The following is a 20,565-nucleotide window of genomic DNA, read 5'->3' as shown; positions in this document are numbered from 1 at the left end:
CTTTGTTCATTTCAGAGTTACTTAGAATGCAAGTGCCCTCCCTTCCTCTGTCTCCCTGCCATGAGTCGACTCGGGATTAGAGTTCGATTCGGCACCATCTGGGTGTAAGGCATAGACATGTTGGTCACTGCTATATTTTGTACACTTGATACTCTGCAATCTTTGGTGAGATGGTCCAAGCTCTTCTACACGTACAGCTGTTTATTTTCCCAGCCCATATTGCATCCTATTCATCTCTTGCTTAGGAGTAAGCCTCGTATTTGCTATGATGTCCTTGAACTCTAATTTCCATGCCCTGTAATGATCAGGGTGGTCATTGAACTGAGTAAGCTCCATGCCCCTCAGCTTTTTGTGAACTGGCTACCCTACTAGCTGATCTCTTGCTGAGGTTTCAGGTTGAGCAGTTGATACCACTGCTGGTTGGCTGGCTGGCTTGTGCCCTTCTGAAGCCTGATCAGTGTGGCTGTCCAGGCTCTTCTTGTTTAGGCCAAGGGAGTTCAGCTGATATCCTCCTTGAGAGTGACTGCTCAGGTCTGTCTTGCCCCATCCTGTGTGAAGGCTCAGAGTCTGTGGTTGAAATGAAACATTTCCTTTGGTATGCTTTCTTTGAGCAAGAGCCAGTGTTAGTGCATCTGTGTGCATATAAGCATATGGATCACTGTGGTGGTGGTTCACCTCCGTGGCATGCTTTACCTTCAGGCTTGCTTCTTTTGGGTGAGAACCTCAGCTAAGAAGAAGTTCCTTGGGGTCTGAGGACTTCACTTATTCAGACTGCTTCTGGCCTGTGCGAAAACAGGAAGTTGTAGCAGAGAGAAGAGTTCTGGGCTCAGCCAAAGTCAGCATGCTTTCATTGCTGATGCTGCTGGCAGCCCAGGAGAATGGAGGACTGCAGCACATATGGGGGTGGGGGGGACCAGGAAGGGAGAGAGATAGCAGACCCCTTGGAGGGGAGAAACGGGAAAATTAATGATGGGTTTAGAGCTGTTTTTCTGGGGTGGTTGTTGCTACCCCATAGTGACACCAATGCCACATAGGCACCGTTTTCTTAAATCCATTTGGGAGGACTGGAAAGGGGGGGGGGGGGGGGAGAGAGAGAGAGAGAGAGAGAGAGAGAGAGAGAGAGAGAGAGAAAGAGTGGATCCTGTAGTGCTTGGAGGGAGAGAGAAGTGCTGCACTACAGATGGCAGGGGAGGGAGAGGGAAGGCAAGAGATGCCACATCACATAGGGGGTAGGGAGAAAGATGTCACTAGACCACAAGGAGGGGAGAAAGGGAACGAAAGAGAGCTTGGATGAGGAGATGGGGGAGGGGGAAAGATGGGAAGGGAAGAAAAGGAGAGATGCTGGGATGGGAAGGATTGACCAGAGGGCAAAGATAAAGATGGAAGATGGGATGAGTTGGTGGGGGGGGGGGGGGGGGGGGGGGGGGAGGGTGGAGAGTAGGAAAGATGAGAGAGAGAGAGTGATGGAGATGTGGTACCAGGGGGGGGATCAGGGGAGAGAGGAAGTATTGGCTGGGGGGGGGCAGGGAGTACAGGAGAAAATGGAGAGGAGAAACTGAAGAGCTTGGAGATTTCTGGTCTTCAGCTAGCAGGGTTTGGTTTCAGAATCTCCAGCAGCCACAGCAAGGGAGGTGGCAAATTTTTTTTTGAGGAGGGGGGGAGGCCTGGTACCGAGACCCCAGTGTGTTCACTACAAAAAAAAAGTGCTTGTCTGTTTTTATTACTTGCTGAATACAATTTCTTGGGGTTCCCAGTTCAAATTCTATTTGTGATCCCTTGTTCTGTATCTGGTGAAGGTCTATCTGTGATTTGTGTGAAGAAGTCATCTAAAGCTGCTTTGTGTGTTAGTAATGGCAGATGGGAAGATCAGGGGAGGGGCAGGGAGGAGAGGGGTTCTGGGCTCTCCTCAATTTCAGTCCTAGATCCCAGCATGATAAAACCGGCCCTGAAACCACACCATCTGGTGATCATTGGATACCAGATCACCTCCTATAACATCAAACACTCTCCTCAATAGTAAGCACCAAGTCCAGTATGGTTCTATCCTGCATGGGTTCCATTACCAACTGCTGAAATATTTCTCTCTGTAGAGAATCCAGGATATCCCTGCTTCTAAAAGACAATGCAGTGAAGATACCCTAATCAACATCTGGCATATTAATATCACCTATTAGCAGTACTTGCCCTTTCACAGCTATATTTTGATTGTCTTGACATCTTCTGACTTAGGGTTACCATATGGCTCCAGAAAAAGTAGGACGGATTGAGCCAGCCGGGTTTTACTTCCATTGCTTTCAATGGAAATCAATTGCTTTCAATGGAAGTAATTGAGCCAGCCGGGTTTTACTTTCATTGCTTTCAATGGAAAGCAATGGAAGTAAAACCCGGCTGGCTCAATCCGTCCTCCTTTTTCTGGAGCCATATGGTAACCCTATTCTGACTGATCATATCACCTGAACACCTATACATCTACAAGTGGTAGGGTAAGTCATTAGTAACATGTAAAAAAATGAATTTTAAAAGGAGGCAATTAGCAGATAAATAGCAGGGGTTGAAAGTACTTATGCAGTTTAATATTATTTCAGAAATGAAGATCCTTAGATGAGTTACTGCACATTATGGAGTTCGTCTTTTGTTCCAAATATAACAGACTGGAAAAGTGTTAGCCAAGTAATATATTTTAAAATCTAACAGTGAATGCAGTTGACTTATTTTCTCTTTTTTTTCAGGATCCTGGAAGCCATAGAAGGTTTGCCAAAAGAAGGCCAATTTGAACTCAGGAAGACTCATGTTTGTGTTCTGGCCCGCAAACCATTGATTAATTAGAGTTTCTATTACAACTCCAAAGTTTTACTTAAAAGAATGGGAGCACAGTTTGTCCATATGTTAAGCTTTACTGACATTGCTGTGCCATCTTCTAACTCTTTTACTGAATGCTTTCTTCTGGGCCAGGCTTAATTTTAATTTCTTTAACATTCACTGACAATAATAAATTTGGTAGAGAGAATACAAATTGTAATGAACCTTTAGTTCCTAGAATGCAGGCTATGACTTCTGATAATAATGGAATGAATTTCTATAAAAATCTATAAATCTTGTACTGTGTAATTAATACCTAGGAGCCAATTGTGTGGGTGCTAGTGGTTCCTGAAGACCTCCAATACTAAGCAAAATCCAAAATCTGTCATTATGTCCAGGGCGGGATAATTTGGACTGTTTGGCACCTCAAATAATGTTGAAGTGTTAGCACCTATACCAAATGCAATTTGGGGGGGGGTCAATCTTCAAAGCAATTTAACTGGCCAGAAAAGGCTTCTGGTTTGTCCTCTTATTTATCATCTCACTGGCTCCAATATAAGGTTCTAACTTTAACACTTAAGGCACTACACACTGACTTGCCCCCTTATTTATCATCTTTGATTTTTCCCTGTATCTCTGTCCGGACCCTGAGATTCAGTTCTGAAGACCAGCTGCCTGTCCCCTCTTTTTATCATAGTCAATTTGCCTCAACCCCCATAGTGTGTTTTTTTTTTTTTAAACTTGGCACCTTCCCTATGGAATTCCTTCCCAATTAACCTTTGGACTCAATTAGCATATCCTAAAAAGTGGGATTGAAAATCAATCTTTTGACTCAGGGGTTGGGTCTGATAGCAAATCTGTTTACTTCATGAATTCCTTTTCTTTCCTATTTGCAGAATTGTAGTTTCTTTCCTTTTCTGATTTTAGTATGTAACCTGCCTATGTAAACTGCTTTGTTTTCCCTCGCTTGAAAGGTGGTATAAATAGTACCTAAATAAACATACACATGTGTACCTGGAAATCTAGACTGTGTAGAGATTTCAAAGAGTGGGGCTTGGGCAGGACTAAAGGGAATGCATGTATTGGGGAAAATGTTCCATATTGGCTTTCACACCTGTTTAAGGTCTATACCTGCTGTTGAAAAAGTGCATGTTTTAGCCAGGGCTTGAAGGATTAAGGAAGCCATTTTCTTTAAGCCCATGTAATTTTGCCCAACTTCAAAATAAAACCACATGACAATTGCATCCTCACTACTAAATTGGTGGATCTTAAACATGTAGACTTGTGTAAAATGGGGCAACAACATGTGAAAGTGTTGGCAAATTCATGTATAAGTGTGGGTGGTGGTGTTCATTTATTCAACATATATCTTTGTAAAATGGCTGCTCCTGCTGCACATTCTAGCAAATATACATGCACTCCTGTATGCGTTTTTAGAAAAAGATCTCTATTTCACCAGAACCTTTTCTAAAATCCACCAGAATTGGGCATGTCCCAATCTGGACGTCTCATTTCCTATCCCTGTTCTGTGCAAAATAGGGATTTATATTTTTCAAGCCCTAGACAAAGACAAGGAAATCTCACTATAAAAGTAGCTCCTGAAGAAATTGCTCTCAAACTACAACCAAGGAAGGACCTATACCTTTACTGGGATAGCCTAGACATATCAGGAAATACAGATATATAGACATGAGAAAAGCCATAGAGTGAAATTCAGAGGAACGTTACTGTTGGGCTTTAGAGCAAAGGTAATCAGATGTCCTTCTGTCCCTAACATCTGCCTGAGTATTCCAGCAAGATTCCACATGAGATTTTTGTTTCATTTTATCACATTGTTTCTTCCTTCATCATCAGCAGACCAAATAAGCAGATCATAGGCCCTAGTTCCTGAAGGTATAGACTCTGGAGGATCTTTGTCATGGGTCAAGGTTGTGAGCTCTTGGATCACAATCAGAGGACTCCAAAGGCCAAACCTGGGGCCCAAACCAATGGCAGGCAAGACACAGGAGCATGGGGCTGATAGAGACAGACAGAACCAGGAAGGCAGGTTCGATGGATGTTGAGCCTGCAGGTGGCTCTGAAAAGAGCTCTTGGGGGCAGGCTTGGAGAGCCACTACCTGGAGGTGGAACTGGAGAAGGTCGCACAGGTAAGGCTGGAGACAGGAACGCTGGACAGGCTGGAGATAGGAGCATTGCTGATTGTGAAGGCAGTGATGAAGAGGAGCAGCTGCCTTAAATGAGACCAGGTGTCTAACGTCACTTGTGCAAACCCATCCCATCCCTGTGCCACGGTCCCTTTAAAAAGTCATCAGGTGCATGTGTGCACACCTAAGAATGCCAATGGAGGGACGCACTGCAACTATGGGCTGAGTTTATCACCACCTCAACAGAGTAGGTCTTCAAGACCGGGTTGGGGTGGCTCAGATGGGAGAGAGGGAGCTCAGAGGGGAGAAGGGGATTGGGGAGGGGTAGGGGAGCTCAGAGGGGTGCTCAGAGGGGAGAAGGATTGGGGAGGGTGGGGGAGCTCAGAGGGGTGCTCAGAGGGGAGAAGGGGATTGGGGAGGGGTGAGGGAGCTCAGACGGGTGCCTCCAAGAATTGCATGCAGCACAGAAAGGATTACTGAAAGCAAAAAGTGAATGAATCAAGAAACAGGGATGTTTCTTGATTCATTCACTTTTTGCTTTCAGTAATCCTTTTTGTGCTGCATGCAGTTCTTGGAGGCACACAGATAGGATAGGAAAAAAATTAACTGGTTTCTTGCCAGCATCCTTAACTTTTGGCACTTTCCCCCAATGTTAATTTCCCTCTCATGCACAAGCCCGCTTTGAACCAATGGTGTTCAGGTAAGAAGGCAATTTCTTTTCTTGAAGACCTACTTTGTTGAGGTGGTGATATACTAGGGATTGGGGAGGGGTGGGGGAGCTCAGAGGGGTGCTCAGAGGGGAGGAGGGGATTGGGGAGGGTGGGGGAGCTCAGATGGGTGCTCAGAGGGGAGAAGGGGATTGGGGAGAAGGGGGTTGGGGAGGGGTGGGGGTGCTCAGAGGGGAGAAGGGGTCTGAAGCTGGAACTGAGGTCTGACAAGGGGGCAGGAGGGAAAATGGGTCCATGCCTGGGGCAGGTGGGAGAATGGGTCTGGGGCTGAAAAGGGGGGATGCAAGGCATGTGGTGGATGAAGGGAGCCTCTGACACCAAGTCCACAGGGGTCTTTCCCCATCTTGTCTTGTTTCCTAGCTAGTGTGCCTGTGTGACACTTCTGCCTTGGTTCTTATCTGTTTGCTAGGGTTAGTTTTGGTTTGGACTGTTTGTCTGTGTGCTAGGGTTAGCACTTCTGTCTTGATTTCTGCTTGTTGTCTGTGTGCCTGGTTGGCACTTCTGTTGTGTGGCTTCCCTTTGAGTGGCCCAGCCTTAAGTTGTTACTCTGTGTGGCTTCCCCTTTTCCCCTTGAGTGGCTGTGTGGCCTAGCCTAGTGTTCTGTCTTGTCAGCCTAGCCCAGTGTTCTGCCTAGTCTGCCTTGCTTTGAGTTCTGCCTAGTCTGCTTCTGCCTGTGTGTAAATGCCTTCTCTTTTGCCTTCTGCTGTTGTGCTTGAGGTCCAGTTCGGCCTTGTGGCCTGTATGAGATGGCTCTGGTGTGCTTGGGTTCCAGTTCAGCCTTGCGGCCCGTTTGAGTTCCTTCCTTCTAGCTTTACTTGGCTCAGTTCTTGAGTACCCTGTTCTTGCCTAGCCAAGCTCTGCTCCTGTGTTCCTGCCTAGCCAAGCTCGGTTCCTGTGTACCCCATTCCTGCCTGTGGGCTTCATGCACTTCTAGTCTGTTACAGTCCTGCCTAGTTAAGCTCAGTTCCTGTGTACCCCATTCCTGCCTGTGTGCTTATTGCACATCTAGTCTGATCCAGTCCTGCCTGTTTATTCCAGTCCTGGTTGGAAGGTTAGCCTGCTGCTGCCGTTCATCCGCAGTGGCCCAAGTGCTCACGTTTCACTGAATCCATGACAGTTTGCTAAGGCCCTGAGGCCGTGACAGTTTGCAAAGGTCCCCAAGTTCATGACAAAAGCCTGCACTAGCAGTCTAAATTGTGAAATATAAAAAAATCTACTAATGCATTTCAATTTCCATAATATACAGAAAGACCTCTTATTAAAAATGAAATTTGAAAATCCATTGTCAAAGCCTGATCAATGTGGAGGGGTATAATGGAATGGCACCAGCCATCTATATGGCGCCTGAACCTTATTATTGAAATAAGATAGCTGGCTATCTTTATTTTCGATACTACGGTTGGAGCCGGCCAAATCTCAGCATTTTCACCGGCTTTAGAGATGGCCGGCATCGGTTTCCAGCGATAATGGAAACTAATGGCAGCCATCTCAAACACGGCCAAATGCAAGGCATTTGGTCGTGGGAGGAGCCAGTATTTGTAGAGCACTGGTTCCCCTTACATGCCAGGACACCAACCGGGCACCCTAGGGGGCACGGCAGTGGACTTCAATAATTGCTCCCAGGTGCATAGCTCCTTTACCTTGGGTGCTGAGCCCACCAAATCCCCCCAAAACCCACTCTCCAGAGCTCTACACCACTATCATAGCCAGGGGGGCACCTACATGTGGGTACAGTGGGTTTGGGGGGGGGGTTGGAGGGATCCCATTTACCACCACAAGTGTAACAGGTAGGGGGGGATGGGCCTGGGTCCACCTGCCTGAAGTGCACTGCACCCACTAAAAACTGCTCCAGGGACCTGCCTACTGCTGTCAGGGAGCTGGGTATGACATTTCAGGCTGGCCTAGAGGCTGGCAAAAAAATAAAATTTTTTGGGGTGGGAGGGGGTTGGTGACCATTAGGGGAGTAAGGGGAGGTGATCCCCGATTCCCTCCGGTGGTCATGTGGTCAATTGGGGCACTTTTTTGAAGCTTGGTCCTAAAAATAAATGGCCCAAGTGAAGCCGTCAAAATGCTTGTCAGAGCTGGCCATCTTTTTTCCATTATCGGCCAAAGCAGGCCATTTCATAACCACGCCCCCGTCCTGCCTTCCATACCCTTCCGAAATACCCCCTTGAAGTTTGGCCGGCTCTGTGACAGAAAGCAGTTGGAGCCGGCCAAAATTGGCTTTCCATTATACCGATTTGGCCGGGTTCAGGAGATGGCCGGCGATCTCTTTCAAAAATAAGCAGGATAGACACCTAACAATTTAGTAACCTTCTGTAGGGGATATGAAATACTTCCAGCCATCATATGGGTCTCCATATGATCAGGTTTATAATTCAGTAGTAAAAAATTTTCTTCTCTGCATTAAGTTTGAGCTTATAACTCTGCGTCCAGGTTCCAACAATTTCTAAACAGTTATTAACCATTATGGTTAACTGTAATAAGGAAGAGTTAACTAGAATTAAGGCTGATATGTCATCACATAACTATAACTTATATAGCCATTTAAAGAGCATTTGAAACCTAGTATATGCAAGCAAATATTAAACAATGTTGGAGAGAGCAGAGAACCCTGCTGAACCCCACATGGATTACTCCAACTCTCTGAAAATTAATTTCCTTTCCTCACTCTATAGGATCTAGCTTTCAAAAAGCCACTGAACCTATTCAATACAGTGCCAGTGATTCCAATATTACTCAGTTCAGAAAATAAAATGTCATGCTGTACTAAATTGAATATCTGAAGATAAATCGAATTCTAGCAAAAGAACTTTCCCATTATTACTCAGAATATACCTTGCTTTATCAATTATCAAAGTTAACAGAGTTTCAGTACTAAAGCTAGATCTAAACCCTGATTGGGAAAAATGTAGAATGTTAAAAAGGAAATAGAGCAGCTTTTAAACTAGAAACGGGGTGGGGGGGGGGGGGGGGGGGGGGGAGGCCGACAGTCACTCAAAAGCGCATGGTTCAGGATAAGATATCTTTTGAGGATATCACCCAGACAGGAAAGAAAAGGTTACTTGTAAGTAAGGATGTCAAAGAAATTATAGTAGATCAGATGGCCTTAAATAAAATTAATAATGACCAGACAGAAGATAACATATTAATAATGCCATGTATTAAAGGTAAAGGGGTGATCAGGGAAGACCAAGCCATAGCAGAGAAATTAAATGAGTTCTTTGCTTCAGTCTTCACCGAGGAGGATTTGGGAAGGACACCGGTGCCAGAAAGCGTATTTGAAGCGGGCGAGTTGGAGAAACTAAACGAATTCTCTGTAAACTTGGAGGATGTAAGAGGTCAGTTCTGCAAACTGAACAGTAGTAAATCACCAGGACCTGATGGTATTCATCCCAGAGTATTAATAGAACTGAAAAATGAACTTGTAGAGCTACTGTTAGTAATATGCAATCTGTCCCTAAAATCGAGTGTGGTACTGGAAGACTGGAGGATAGCCAATGTTACACCGATTTTTAAAAAGGGTTCCAGAGGAGATCCGGGAAATTATAGACCGGTGAGTCTGACGTCGGTACTGGGCAAAATGGTAGAGGCTATTATTAAGAATAAAATTACAGAGCACATAAAAAAACATGGGCTGATGAGACAAAGTCAGCAGGGATTTAGTGAAGGGAAATCTTGCCTCACCAATCTACTGCATTTTTTTGAGGGGGTGAACAAACATGTGGACAATGGGGAGCTGGTGGATATTGTGTATCTGGATTTTCAAAAGGCGTTTGACAAAGTGCCTCATGAAAGACTCCTGAGGAAACTGGAGAGTCATGGGATCGGAGGTAGGGTATTACTATGGATTAAGAACTGGTTGAAAGATAGGAAGCAAAGAGTATGACTGAATGGTCAGTATTCTCAGTGGAGAAGGGTAGTTAGTGGGGTCCCGCAGGGGTCTGTACTGGGACCGCTGCTTTTTAACATATTTATAAATGACCTAGAGATGGGAGTAACTAGTGAGGTAATTAAATTCGCAAATGACACAAAATTATTCAGGGTCATCAAGTCGCAGGAGGAGTGTGAAAGATTACAGGAGGACCTCGCAAGACTGGGGGATTGGGCGTGCAAGTGGCAGATGAAGTTCAGTGTTGACAAGTGCAAAGTGATAAATGTGGGTAAGAGAAACCCGAATTACAGCTATGTCATGCAAGGTTCCGCGTCAGGAGTCACGGACCTAGAAAGGGATCTGGGAGTCATCGTGGATAAGATGTTAAAAACTTCTGCTCATTGTGCTGCGGCGGCTAAGAAAGCACACGGAATGTTGAGTATTATTAGGAAAGGGATGGAAAACAAACACGAGGATGTTATAATGCCGTTGTATCGCTCCATGGTGCGACCGCACCTCGAGTATTGTGTCCAATTCTAGTCGCCGAATCTCAAAAAAGATATAAAGGAATTAGAGAAGGTGCAGAGAAGGGCGACGAAAATGATAAAGGGAATAGAATGACTTCCTTATGAGGAAAGGCTGCGAAGGTTAGGGCTCTTCAGCTTGGAGAAAAGGCGGCTGAGGGGTGATATGATAGAAGTCTACAAGATAATGAGCGGATTAGAGCGGACAGATGTGAAGCATTTGTTTACACTTTCAAACAACAAGAAAACCAGGGGACACAAGATGAAGCTAGAATATGGTAGATTTAAAACAAATAGGAGAAAGTTTTTCTTTACTCAGTGTGTGGTTAGACTCTGGAACTTGTTGCCGGAGAATGTAGTGACAGCAGCTGACCTTACAGAATTTAAAGGGGGCTTGGACAGATTCCTGAGGGAAAAGTCCATTGAACATTATTAATTTTTTTTTTTTTTTTTTGGGGGGGGGGGGGGGGGGGTTGCCAGGTTCATGAAGCCTGGATTGGCCGCTGTCGGAGAGAGGATGCTGGGCTTGATGGACCCTTGGTCTTTTCCCAGTATGGCGGTGCTTATGTGCTTATATGTATGTAAATATTCATTCAATTGAGCACAAACTAAAATCTCCATTAACGTTGTAAAAAGAGGTATGGAAGCGACTGGCCTGTAGTTAGTAACTAAACATTGTGGTTCCTTTGCATCCTTAACAATAGGTGTTATAATGATTTCTCCAAATGAGGGTTCAAAAAGTCCCTCAAACAATATATGTTGAACCCATTGGAACAAACTTATCAAAAATTCAGTTGGCGGTTTTTTTTCCATCAAATACGGTGGACAAGGGTCTGACCAACAATATGATTCTAGCATAAACCCCAAGGGATGCTTTCATTGGATGATGCAAGTACCATGCTGAGTGTTATCAGCAAATTTGAGAGACTGAGATCATACTCTACTTATCCTGGTTTAGAAGTGAGATTCATTTCTGTCATTGTTTGCATAAAACTTATTCATTTGGAGATGTTGTCTCTGTGAAAATAATGTATTGAAATGGAGCTGTACAATTCTCTGGTGAGTCTTTCGACATAAATTGGAAGATGGACATCCTCACAGGGTCGTCCAAATCGGTATAATCAAAAGCTGATTTTGGATGTCCCTAACTGCTTTCCGTCACAGGGACGGCCAAAGTTCAAGGGGGCATGTTGGAGGCGTAGCAAAGGCGAGACTTGAGCATGCCTCACACTAGGATGTCCTCGACCCATAATCAAAAGAAACAAGGATGTCCCTGATAAACACTTGGATGACTTTACCTGGTTGTGTTTTTCTTACGACCAAGGCACAAAAAGGTGCCCGAACTGACCAGATGACCACCGGAGCGAATCGGGGATGACTTCCCCTTACTCCCAGTGGTCACTAACCCCTTCCCACCCTCAAAAAACATCTTTAAAAATATTGGTTGCCAGCCTCTATGCCAGCCTCAGATGTCATATTCAGGTCCATCACAGCAGTATGCAGATCCCCGAGCCCTCCAAAACCCACCACAAACCCACTGTACCCACATCTAGGTGCCTCCCCGTCACCCGTAAGGGCTATGGTAGTGGTGTACAGTTGTGGGTAGTGGGGTTTTGGGGGCTCAGGTAAGGGAGCTATGTACCTGGGAGCAATTTACGAAGTCCACTGCAGTGCCCCCTAGGGTGCCCGGTTGGTGTCCTGGCATGTCAGGGGGACCAGTGCACTAGAAATGCTGGCTCCTCCCATGACCAAATGGCTTGCATTTTTGTAGTTTCTGAAATGGACGTCCTTGGTTTCCATTATCACCGAAAATCAGAAACGACCAAATCTAGGGATGACCACATTTTAGGATTTGGACGTCCCTGACCATATTATCAAAATGAAAGATGGACGTCCATTTGTTTCGAAAATACAGGTTTCTCCGGCCCTGGATTGGGACGTTCTGTAAGGACGTCCAAATCGAAACGAGGACGTCCCTTTCGATTATGCCCTCCACGTATCCCAGTCTGCTGCACACATCCACAGATATAAATGTTATACCTTTTAGATGTTTTAGGCCTACCCAGTTGTGTCGTATAGTACAGAAGTTTGTTGCCTGTCAACAAGGGATTGTCACTCTGTTGACACTTTTTGACTTTACACTTGTACTGGTTTTTTTTTTCTGTGTACGAGTTGCACTTATTACACAGTATTTTAGACAAGCATTCGACCTCTTGTTTTGCCAGCAGAGCTGCATGTTGCTCCAATCAGTGGCGTAGATATGTGGGGCCTGAGGGGGTCTGGGCCCCCGTAGATTAGGCCCCAGCCCCCTGCCGATGATCCCCTTGAACCCCCCTCCCGCCACCAAACCTAACCCGCTGTCGCCGCCGCATCAAATACCTTGTTTGCTGGCAGGGGTCCCTGAACCCTGCCAGCCGAAGAGAGTCTTCTTCAGCGCCGGAGTAGCGCCTTACGTCCTGCACCTTGCATGTAGCCCCATGCAGAATGTAAGGCGTCAGAAACAGCTGATCACACCAGGAACTTAGTTGAATGAAGGCGCTACTCCGGCGCTGAAGAAGACTCTCTTCGGCTGGCGGGGTTCGGGGACCCCTGCCAGCAAACAAGGTATCTGATGCGGCGGTGGGGCGGGCAGCGACGGCGGGGGAGGGTTGGTGGCGGGAGGGGGGTTCAAGGGGATCACTGACAGGCCGGCAGGGGGATCCAATGTGGTGGCAGCGGCTCGGGGGGGGTGGCTAAACAGTGTCCCCCCACCTCAGGCTCTGGACCCCCCTCCCGGCGAGGTCTGGCTACACCCCTGGCTCCAGTCCAGTGATTTTCAACCTTTTTCATCTTGTAGCATACTGGCAAGGCACACCACTAGAATCTAACCCATATCCACCTGTCCTCACATCCATTTCACTCCTACCCATTCCCGCAAGCAATCTCCTCCATCCCCATCCATACCTGTAACCTTCAGAAGTATTTATTTCATTTAATTATGCTACTGAAATACATTAGAGCACCAATATACCTGCTACTGGGAAACTGGAAGGAGATGGACTGTTACAGACAGTGCTTTTTTTGTGCCGTTACGCGCCGGTACGGCGTACTGGCACCTTTTTTCTGAGGTCCCGCTCCCGCGCTCCGTTCGCGATTCTCCTCGCTCCCCTACACTGCCCTCCATGCCAGCAATTCTCTCCCCCCTGCCCTGCCCAGCATGTCTCCTCTCTCCCCTGCCCTCCCCTCTCCAAGTCGCAGCGAAGCGAACGGGTCCAGAAGTGAAGGCAGCAATGCTCACTGGTTCGCAGGCAGCCAGGTTCGTCTCCTCTTGTGTCGCTTTCCTCTCAGCGCGTCCCGAAAGCTGCTGAAAACTTACCTATTCAAACAAGCCTATCCAAATAACCCAAATTAATTTACGAACAACCCACACCACTAATATTACACATGCCTTAATTCTTCCCCCCACATCTCTTCCTCTTGCTCTACTCTATACAACTATGTTATCTCTATGATACTATTGTACCCATACATTGTTCTACTTTATATAACTATGTTATTTCCGTGATACTTTTGCACCCATACTTTGTAAGTCGCACTGAACATGCTATTGAGCGGGAAAGAGCGGGGTATAAATGCTACAAATAAATAAATAAAGAGCAAAAACAACCGAAAAGTGAAACCACTTGTTTTGGCACACAAACCGCCTTATTTGCGAAAGAGAAAGATGCCCATATTTCGACCCAAATCGGGAGGGGGCGTGTTGGAGGCGTGGTGAAGGCGGGACTGGGGCGTGGTTATCGGCTGAGGAGAGATGGGCGTCTTTAGCTGATAATCAAAACAAGAAGGGCATATTTGACGAGAATTTGATCCACTTTATTAGGACCCTTTTTTTTCAGGTCCAAGTCCCAAAAAAGTGCCCCAACTGACCAGATGACCACTGGAGGGAATCGGGGATCACCTCCCCTGACTCCCCAGTGGTCACTAACCCCCTCCCATCAAAAAAACCCACTTTACAAACTTTTTTCCCCAGCCTGTATGCCAGCCTCAAATGCCATACCCACCTCCATGACAGCAGAATGTGTTCTATCCTCTGACAGCCTTTCCCTGGTTCTGATGTGGGTCTCGGGTGAGTGTGACACCTTTTAAGGGCACTGCAGAGTCACATCAGCAAAGCATTGTGGTGGGTGTAACATAGTAACATAGGGTATTGGGCTCTGTGATTCCACTAGCTTGTGTTAAATGCTCACGATGTTGGTAGTTGGTAGGCTCTACTCCCATGGTGCTTTTCCCTCTGTTTACTGGGTCAGAGTGTACCCTGTTTTGTTTCCGGTAGTCCATGAGGTAGTGGCCATTTGTGTAAGACAGTTTTAGATCCCTTTCATGTGTTAGCCATGTTACAGCACTTAGTTCTTACCTTGAATTTTGCTGAAAGAGGGCATTGTACACCATTCTGCCAGCTCGGACCTACTGCTAATCTCAGTATCAGCGAGACTCGTTGCCACTGGGGCACAACCTCTGATCTGCAGTTAACTGTGATTAAACGTGCTTATTCAAATAAAGGACGTATTCAGCTAGATTAGTCTTCAGGTGTGAACTGCTGTGCCAAGGTTATACAGCAGCAACAAGTCCTGTCCCTGGAGCACTTTTAGTGGGTACTGCAGTGCACTTCAGGCAGGCAGACCCAGGCCCATCACGCCCCCCCCCCCCACCTGTAACACTTGTGGTTGTAAATGGGAGGCCTCTAAAACCCACTGTACCCACATATAGTTGCCCCCTTCACCCCTAAGAGCTATGGTAGTGTTGTACATTTGTCCCTCCCACGACCAAATGGCTTGGATTAGGACGTTTCTGAGCTGGGCGTTTTTAGTTTCCATTATCGCTAAAAAAAAAAAAAAGCCCATCTCAGAAAGGACCAAATCCATGGCATTTGGTCCGTCCAGACCGTATTTTCGAAACGAAAGATGGATGACCATCTTTTTCGAAAATACGGTTCGTACCGCCCCATCGCGGGGATGTTCTTGAAGATGGACGTCCTTAAAGATGGACGCCCCTGTTCGATTATCCCCCTCCACGTACATTTGAAAGGGGAATGAAAACCATACGGTGTAGTCAAAACCAGTAGCAGCTGAGTTAAAGTAAAAAAGATGGCGATGGCAAAGTACTGTTCGACTGAATAAAAAAAGAAAGCTTATAGGTGACACATTTCAATAAAGTGTCTAAAACCTGTATACTTAAAGCCCGTCTATCCTAAAGACGCTGTAAGCTACGATATTCAAATTATGAGAAATATAAGTGTGTTTACATACCACATACAGAGTGCTACTGCATAACCTTCTCTGTCTAACCGGATAACCGAAAACCGAACTACGGCAACGCAAGGAGATTTAAAATAAAAAAGGAAGTGACGTCACTCATGTTCCGCCAAAGGGTATCGAAACCCCACAGTAAAGTGTATATCTAAATGCTATCTATAATGAAAAACATATTTTTGAACAAACTGAGCAAATGCCCTGAAGAAACTTGTAAAAACGACGAAGGACTGCCTGAGAAAAAATCAAAACAGCAGCCCTGCTTGCCTCGGTAATATATATAGTGGATGGACATCTGCATAAAACCTTATCTCTAAAGGATGTGAAAAATAAATGAGCAACTAAAAGAAAAATTATATAAAAAAATAATAAATTACAAAAAGATGATAGATTAAAAAGAAGTGAAGTAAATAAAAATGTGTGTGTATATATATATATATATATATATATATATATATATATATATATATATATATATATATATATATATATAAAACAACAGCACAGCTTGCCTCAGTGGTCCATATTGTAGATACAAACTAATGCAATGGACATTTGCATAAAACCATGTCACTAAAAGATGTGAAAATAAGTGGGCAACCAAAAGAAAAATATAAATAAGAAAGAAATGGTATCTATCAAAAATAAATAATAAATGAACCAATGCAGCCATGCATACTGATGTGCGTATATACAAAACATTATATGGAAATAAATTAAAAAATATATATAATATAATGAACTATTATAATACCTGAAAATTAGATGATTTAAAGGATTATAAATTTTTTTTGATAATATAATAATAAACTAATAAAGTCAAATAAAAATAAGAAAATAAAAAATAAATAACATCTAAAAAAACATGAACTTGTAATCAAACTTGATTATTAAAAGATTACTATATATATGTATCAAAACACGAAATAGATCCTGTAGGCAGTGACATGCTTACTCCACCCAGAAGCCCACCACCATCAGCCAGCATTTTGAGTACAATTACACGTTAAAAATGTTTTAAAAATAAATGTATGTTACCTGCTAGGCAGCTGCTTGTAGTTGCACGTGGTGCAGACTGCAGAGCACCCTGGCTCCAGTCCTGTACCATTGTTGAGTGGGACTGGGCGGGGGAGTGTTGTTGCTGCTGCTGTGATGATGATGATGATGTGTGATGATCAACTGGAGAACTGCACCAGCACTGAGAGACTAAATCTAGAACTGGCCGGCAGGCAGGCACTGTGAAGGAGGTGAGCCTGCGGCACAGCTGGGCCAGCAGCACCATTTCCCATGCGGCACTGCATGTGGTCGCGGTGCCATTGTGCCATGCGTACTGCAGGGAGTAGGCAGAAGGCAGTCGGTGGCCCAGCTGTTTAGGGAGGCTAAAGGGGGCAGGGTCAGAGGCGGGGCTTACATCCATAACTTCTACAGAGTACATCCAAAACTAATTTTTATTTTCTCATTTCCATCTTCCAAAATTCCAGACAGCAGCTGTACAGAGCAGGACCCAAAGCAGTCCAAAACAAGTAAAATCAGAAATGGCATAGTTTACACCTCATTGCTTAACCAACCTTAGGCTTCACCTTTAGGTTTAAAAAGCAAAACCATGTGCATGTAAGGACTGGATAAACAAATTAAAGCTATGTTTAAAGCAAGTGCCCTTAATATATAATACTTATAATGGCAAGATGGCTGTTCAGAGCAGATGCAGGTGACTGAGCTCCTGACTTACCAGACTACTATTCGATAGGAGGCTCTGTTCTCCGTGCAGGACATGGGGAAACGGAAGGGAAAACCCAAGGAGTCGGCCTCCATACTCCCAGGGAATGTTCCCCCCTTTCGACAAACGGTTCTGGAGCAGTACGGGGTTCAGCCATTGACCATGCGGTTACCCGCTTCGGAACGCTCCGCAACAACGTCGGCGGAGATCAGCGAGGAGGCGGTCTCGTTGAGCCCGCCTGGGAACATCAGTCCTCCACAACCAGGAAGCATATCAACTTTGACAGTGAGAGCGGAAGGGACGCCCGAAGTGGTTGAAGTCCCGTTGCCCTCAGGAGGCCTCGACGTTGGTCTTTCCCCAATCGGAACGGAACAACAGAGGGGTTTGTTAACTTCTACCCCTTCTCTGATGGGAGCTACACCGGTATTATTGGAGGTAAAAAAACCCAAAGTGGTGACTCTGGACTCTTTATGGGACGCTATCCAGGGAATGAACTCTCTGCTCTCCCAGGTAACTTGTACTTTTTCTCAAGACATTGATAAATTAAAACAAACACAAAATCAACTTTCAGATAATTTTCAAACCCAGGAAGGACAAATAGAGACTTTGAGAACTGAACTTTCTACTTTAAAAAATTTTGCGGGAACAGTGGCGAAGGATAGAGAAATTCTGGCACGTAAGCTAGAGTTTCTTGAAAATCAGGGGAAGAAAAATAATTTGCGGTTTAAATTTCCCCAAATCTCCATTAATCCCAGCTATGGATATGCTACGAAAATATTTCAGAGAAATTTTGGGTCTCCCAATAGAGGGATTCCCTCCGATTGTACATACTCAGTACATAACTGGGAGAAAGGCAAACCCCTTGAATCCTCAACCACAACAACCAGAATTGAATTTTACAGAGTTTTTAGAAAACTGAAAGGACTACTCTTATCGTCTCATTTGCACTCGAAATGGATAAAACAAATATTTTCAAACTTTATTTTAAACATTTGAACCATAAATTTCTTGGGGAAACAGTTCGAATTTTCCATGATCTGAATAGAGACACTCAAGCCCGTCGGCGAGAGTTTCTCTGTTTAAAATCAAGAATTCTGGCATTGGGAGGATTGTTTAAATTCGTTTTTCCTTGTCGATGTATAATAACTTTGAATTCAGTTACATACATGTTTATGGAACCCAAGAAATTGAAGGAATTTTTGATTTCTAAAGAAAGCACTGGACGTTCAACCCAGGTAGTCCAATAGAGAGAGGAAACGCTGAGATGTCTGGCTGCGGGTTTTCTTCATGATCCTGCTCTTTAATTTCTTTATATTACCTATTAGGTTATTATTATCCTTGTATCTTGCCATAAAGTTGTGGTCTAAATGAAATGTAATTTTTTCCATAGAACTTAGGCAGTATGCCGTTCTTATTTTTTTTCTCTTTATTTTATTTCTGTATCCAACATTTATTGTTAATAGATGGATGTTAAATTAAAATGCATATATATATATATATATATATATATATATATATATATATATATATATATATATATATATATATATATATATATATATATATATAATACTTGATAGCAGTAATGAAACAGTGATGGAATATTCACATAGCAAGCAGCTTGAGCCAACAGATTTATTTTCCATTGAACATAATTAACTTTGTATGAACTTGGCAGCTAATAGTGTGCTAAACTGGATAATGTTGGCACATTTAGACTGACATGACAGACCTTCTGCATGACGGAAGCCCTTCCCTCATTATTCAATACCTCTTTGTGAAATACTAGTAATAAAAAAGGCAAGTGAATTTTTATAATATACCACTGCAATCCACAAAACAAAAAAAATCCACAAAACAAAAGGAGCAGGTTCCCAAATGCCACCTTTTTCTTTTGATGTAGGCTCCTTCAACCTAGTTAATATTTTTTAAAATTATACTCATAAATAGCCTGATTGTTAAGCATCTAATAACATGATATCTGTTTCGGAGGCCTTTTATTAAGTGAAAACATCTCTGCATGAATACAGGGAGTCCCTATAGCCAGCACCTCCAAATGATACAATGAATTAAATTTAGAACAAATGTGTACTCTAACCGATAAAACCAATACTCTTCCTATATGTATATCCTCATGCTACACAAGCTGGCATGTTTAAAAATATAAGTGAGGATGCTACCAGTCCCACTCCTTCCTTGCTCCTTCCTCCCTCCTTGGCGCAATCTCTCCCTCTGTCCCGCTTCTCCCCAACCCTCCCCCAAAGAAGCAATCGGACTTGCAGGATACTTGCCTTCGCTTCGTTTCTACGATGTAGATTAGTCTGCAGCATACAGTGCTGCTGGTAGCGGTCTCCATCCTAGTGATCACAGCAGGCCGGCCTCAGGGATTCAGACATCTTCCTGTGACACGTCGGCGTCCCACCCTCACGGAACGGAAGCAAGAAATCATGTAAGAGGAGGAGGCGGGTTGCGTCACAGGGGGAAGGCCGAGTAGCCCAATCGGGTGCCTATGGTAGGCATTGCATGTGCCGTGCAGCTAAACCTGCTTACTTTTTAACAAATTAGAGCGGAGCAGACGCAATGGATGAGACGGCGCGGGATGGCAATTGAAGTCCAGACTTAGAAGAGATGCCAGTGCCGCCCGAGACTAAAAAGCAGGTGGGAGGTGGCTGAGTGGGCGGGCGCCGCCGCAAGACAGGAAGAAAGTGGTTGCGCTTTTAAACTGGGTGGGCCTGAGCTGAGATTGGGTGGGCCTGGGCCCACCCAGCCCACCCGTAGCTACGCCCCTGGGGCAGGGGCTGCTTTTGTTTATCTTTCTGCACTGAGCAGTTGGTGGAATGTGATAGAAGTGATTTGTGATTCTTGCTAAGAGAGTTAACTATTTAAAGGCTCATACGTTTTGTGTGTTAGGCTCTAAAGCTGTTTTCTTTATAACATCTACAGAGAACCCAAGCTCCCAGACACACTCTCTCTCCGCTGCAGCTTCAGGGGTATTCTTTAAGGCTGGATCAAAGAGAAGTTGTTCCTGGTAATCACGAAGCATGATAAAACTATTACAATCAAAAACTGGGTCAAGATCAAAATCCAAACTAGGAGCGGCACCCGGGCTGAGACCCGGATTGCCAACAAAGGAAAAAGTCATGGGCAGGAAGCCCTGCTGGAGGATGATTTGCCGAGCTCATGGCTTTTGCATTCTTTCAGGTCTCAAAGCAGCAACTAGGTTTGTGAGCCCTTGGGCCACTGCCAAGGAGCGGCAGTGGCAGGCAAAACCACCCCAACCAGCACTGGGCTAACACACACACAAAGCAGGGACTGCAGACAGGGATAAGCAAAGCAGGAACACACTGGACAAGAACACTTGACCACCCTTCCCCAGAAGTTGAGCCCCTGGGTGCAGGCGGCCGGCAGGACTTACCGGACTGGGCAGGAACTGGATACCAGCAGGAAACACACAACAGAGTCAAGATTACAAGCTGCCAGGCAGCCACTAA

General features: G+C 44.8%; 1 protein-coding gene across 1 annotated transcript in view; it reads left to right on the top strand.

Moving 5' to 3' along the window:
* LOC115465048 (putative methyltransferase DDB_G0268948) overlaps positions 1–4,050 on the top strand; it is a 74,680-nt gene extending 70,630 nt beyond the window's left edge. Inside the window, exon 6 of the mRNA XM_030195451.1 lies at positions 2,730–4,050. Within this exon, the coding sequence (XP_030051311.1) occupies positions 2,730–2,826 (97 nt within the window). The 3' untranslated portion in view covers positions 2,827–4,050. The remainder of the gene's footprint in view (positions 1–2,729) is intronic.
* The last annotated feature ends 16,515 nt before the right edge of the window (positions 4,051–20,565 follow it).

This window comes from Microcaecilia unicolor, chromosome 3 (genome assembly GCF_901765095.1).
Source record: "Microcaecilia unicolor chromosome 3, aMicUni1.1, whole genome shotgun sequence".
Classification (NCBI taxonomy): domain Eukaryota; kingdom Metazoa; phylum Chordata; class Amphibia; order Gymnophiona; family Siphonopidae; genus Microcaecilia; species Microcaecilia unicolor.
The sequence above is the reverse complement of the archived record's forward strand: the minus strand, read 5'-3'. Positions and strand labels throughout refer to the sequence as shown.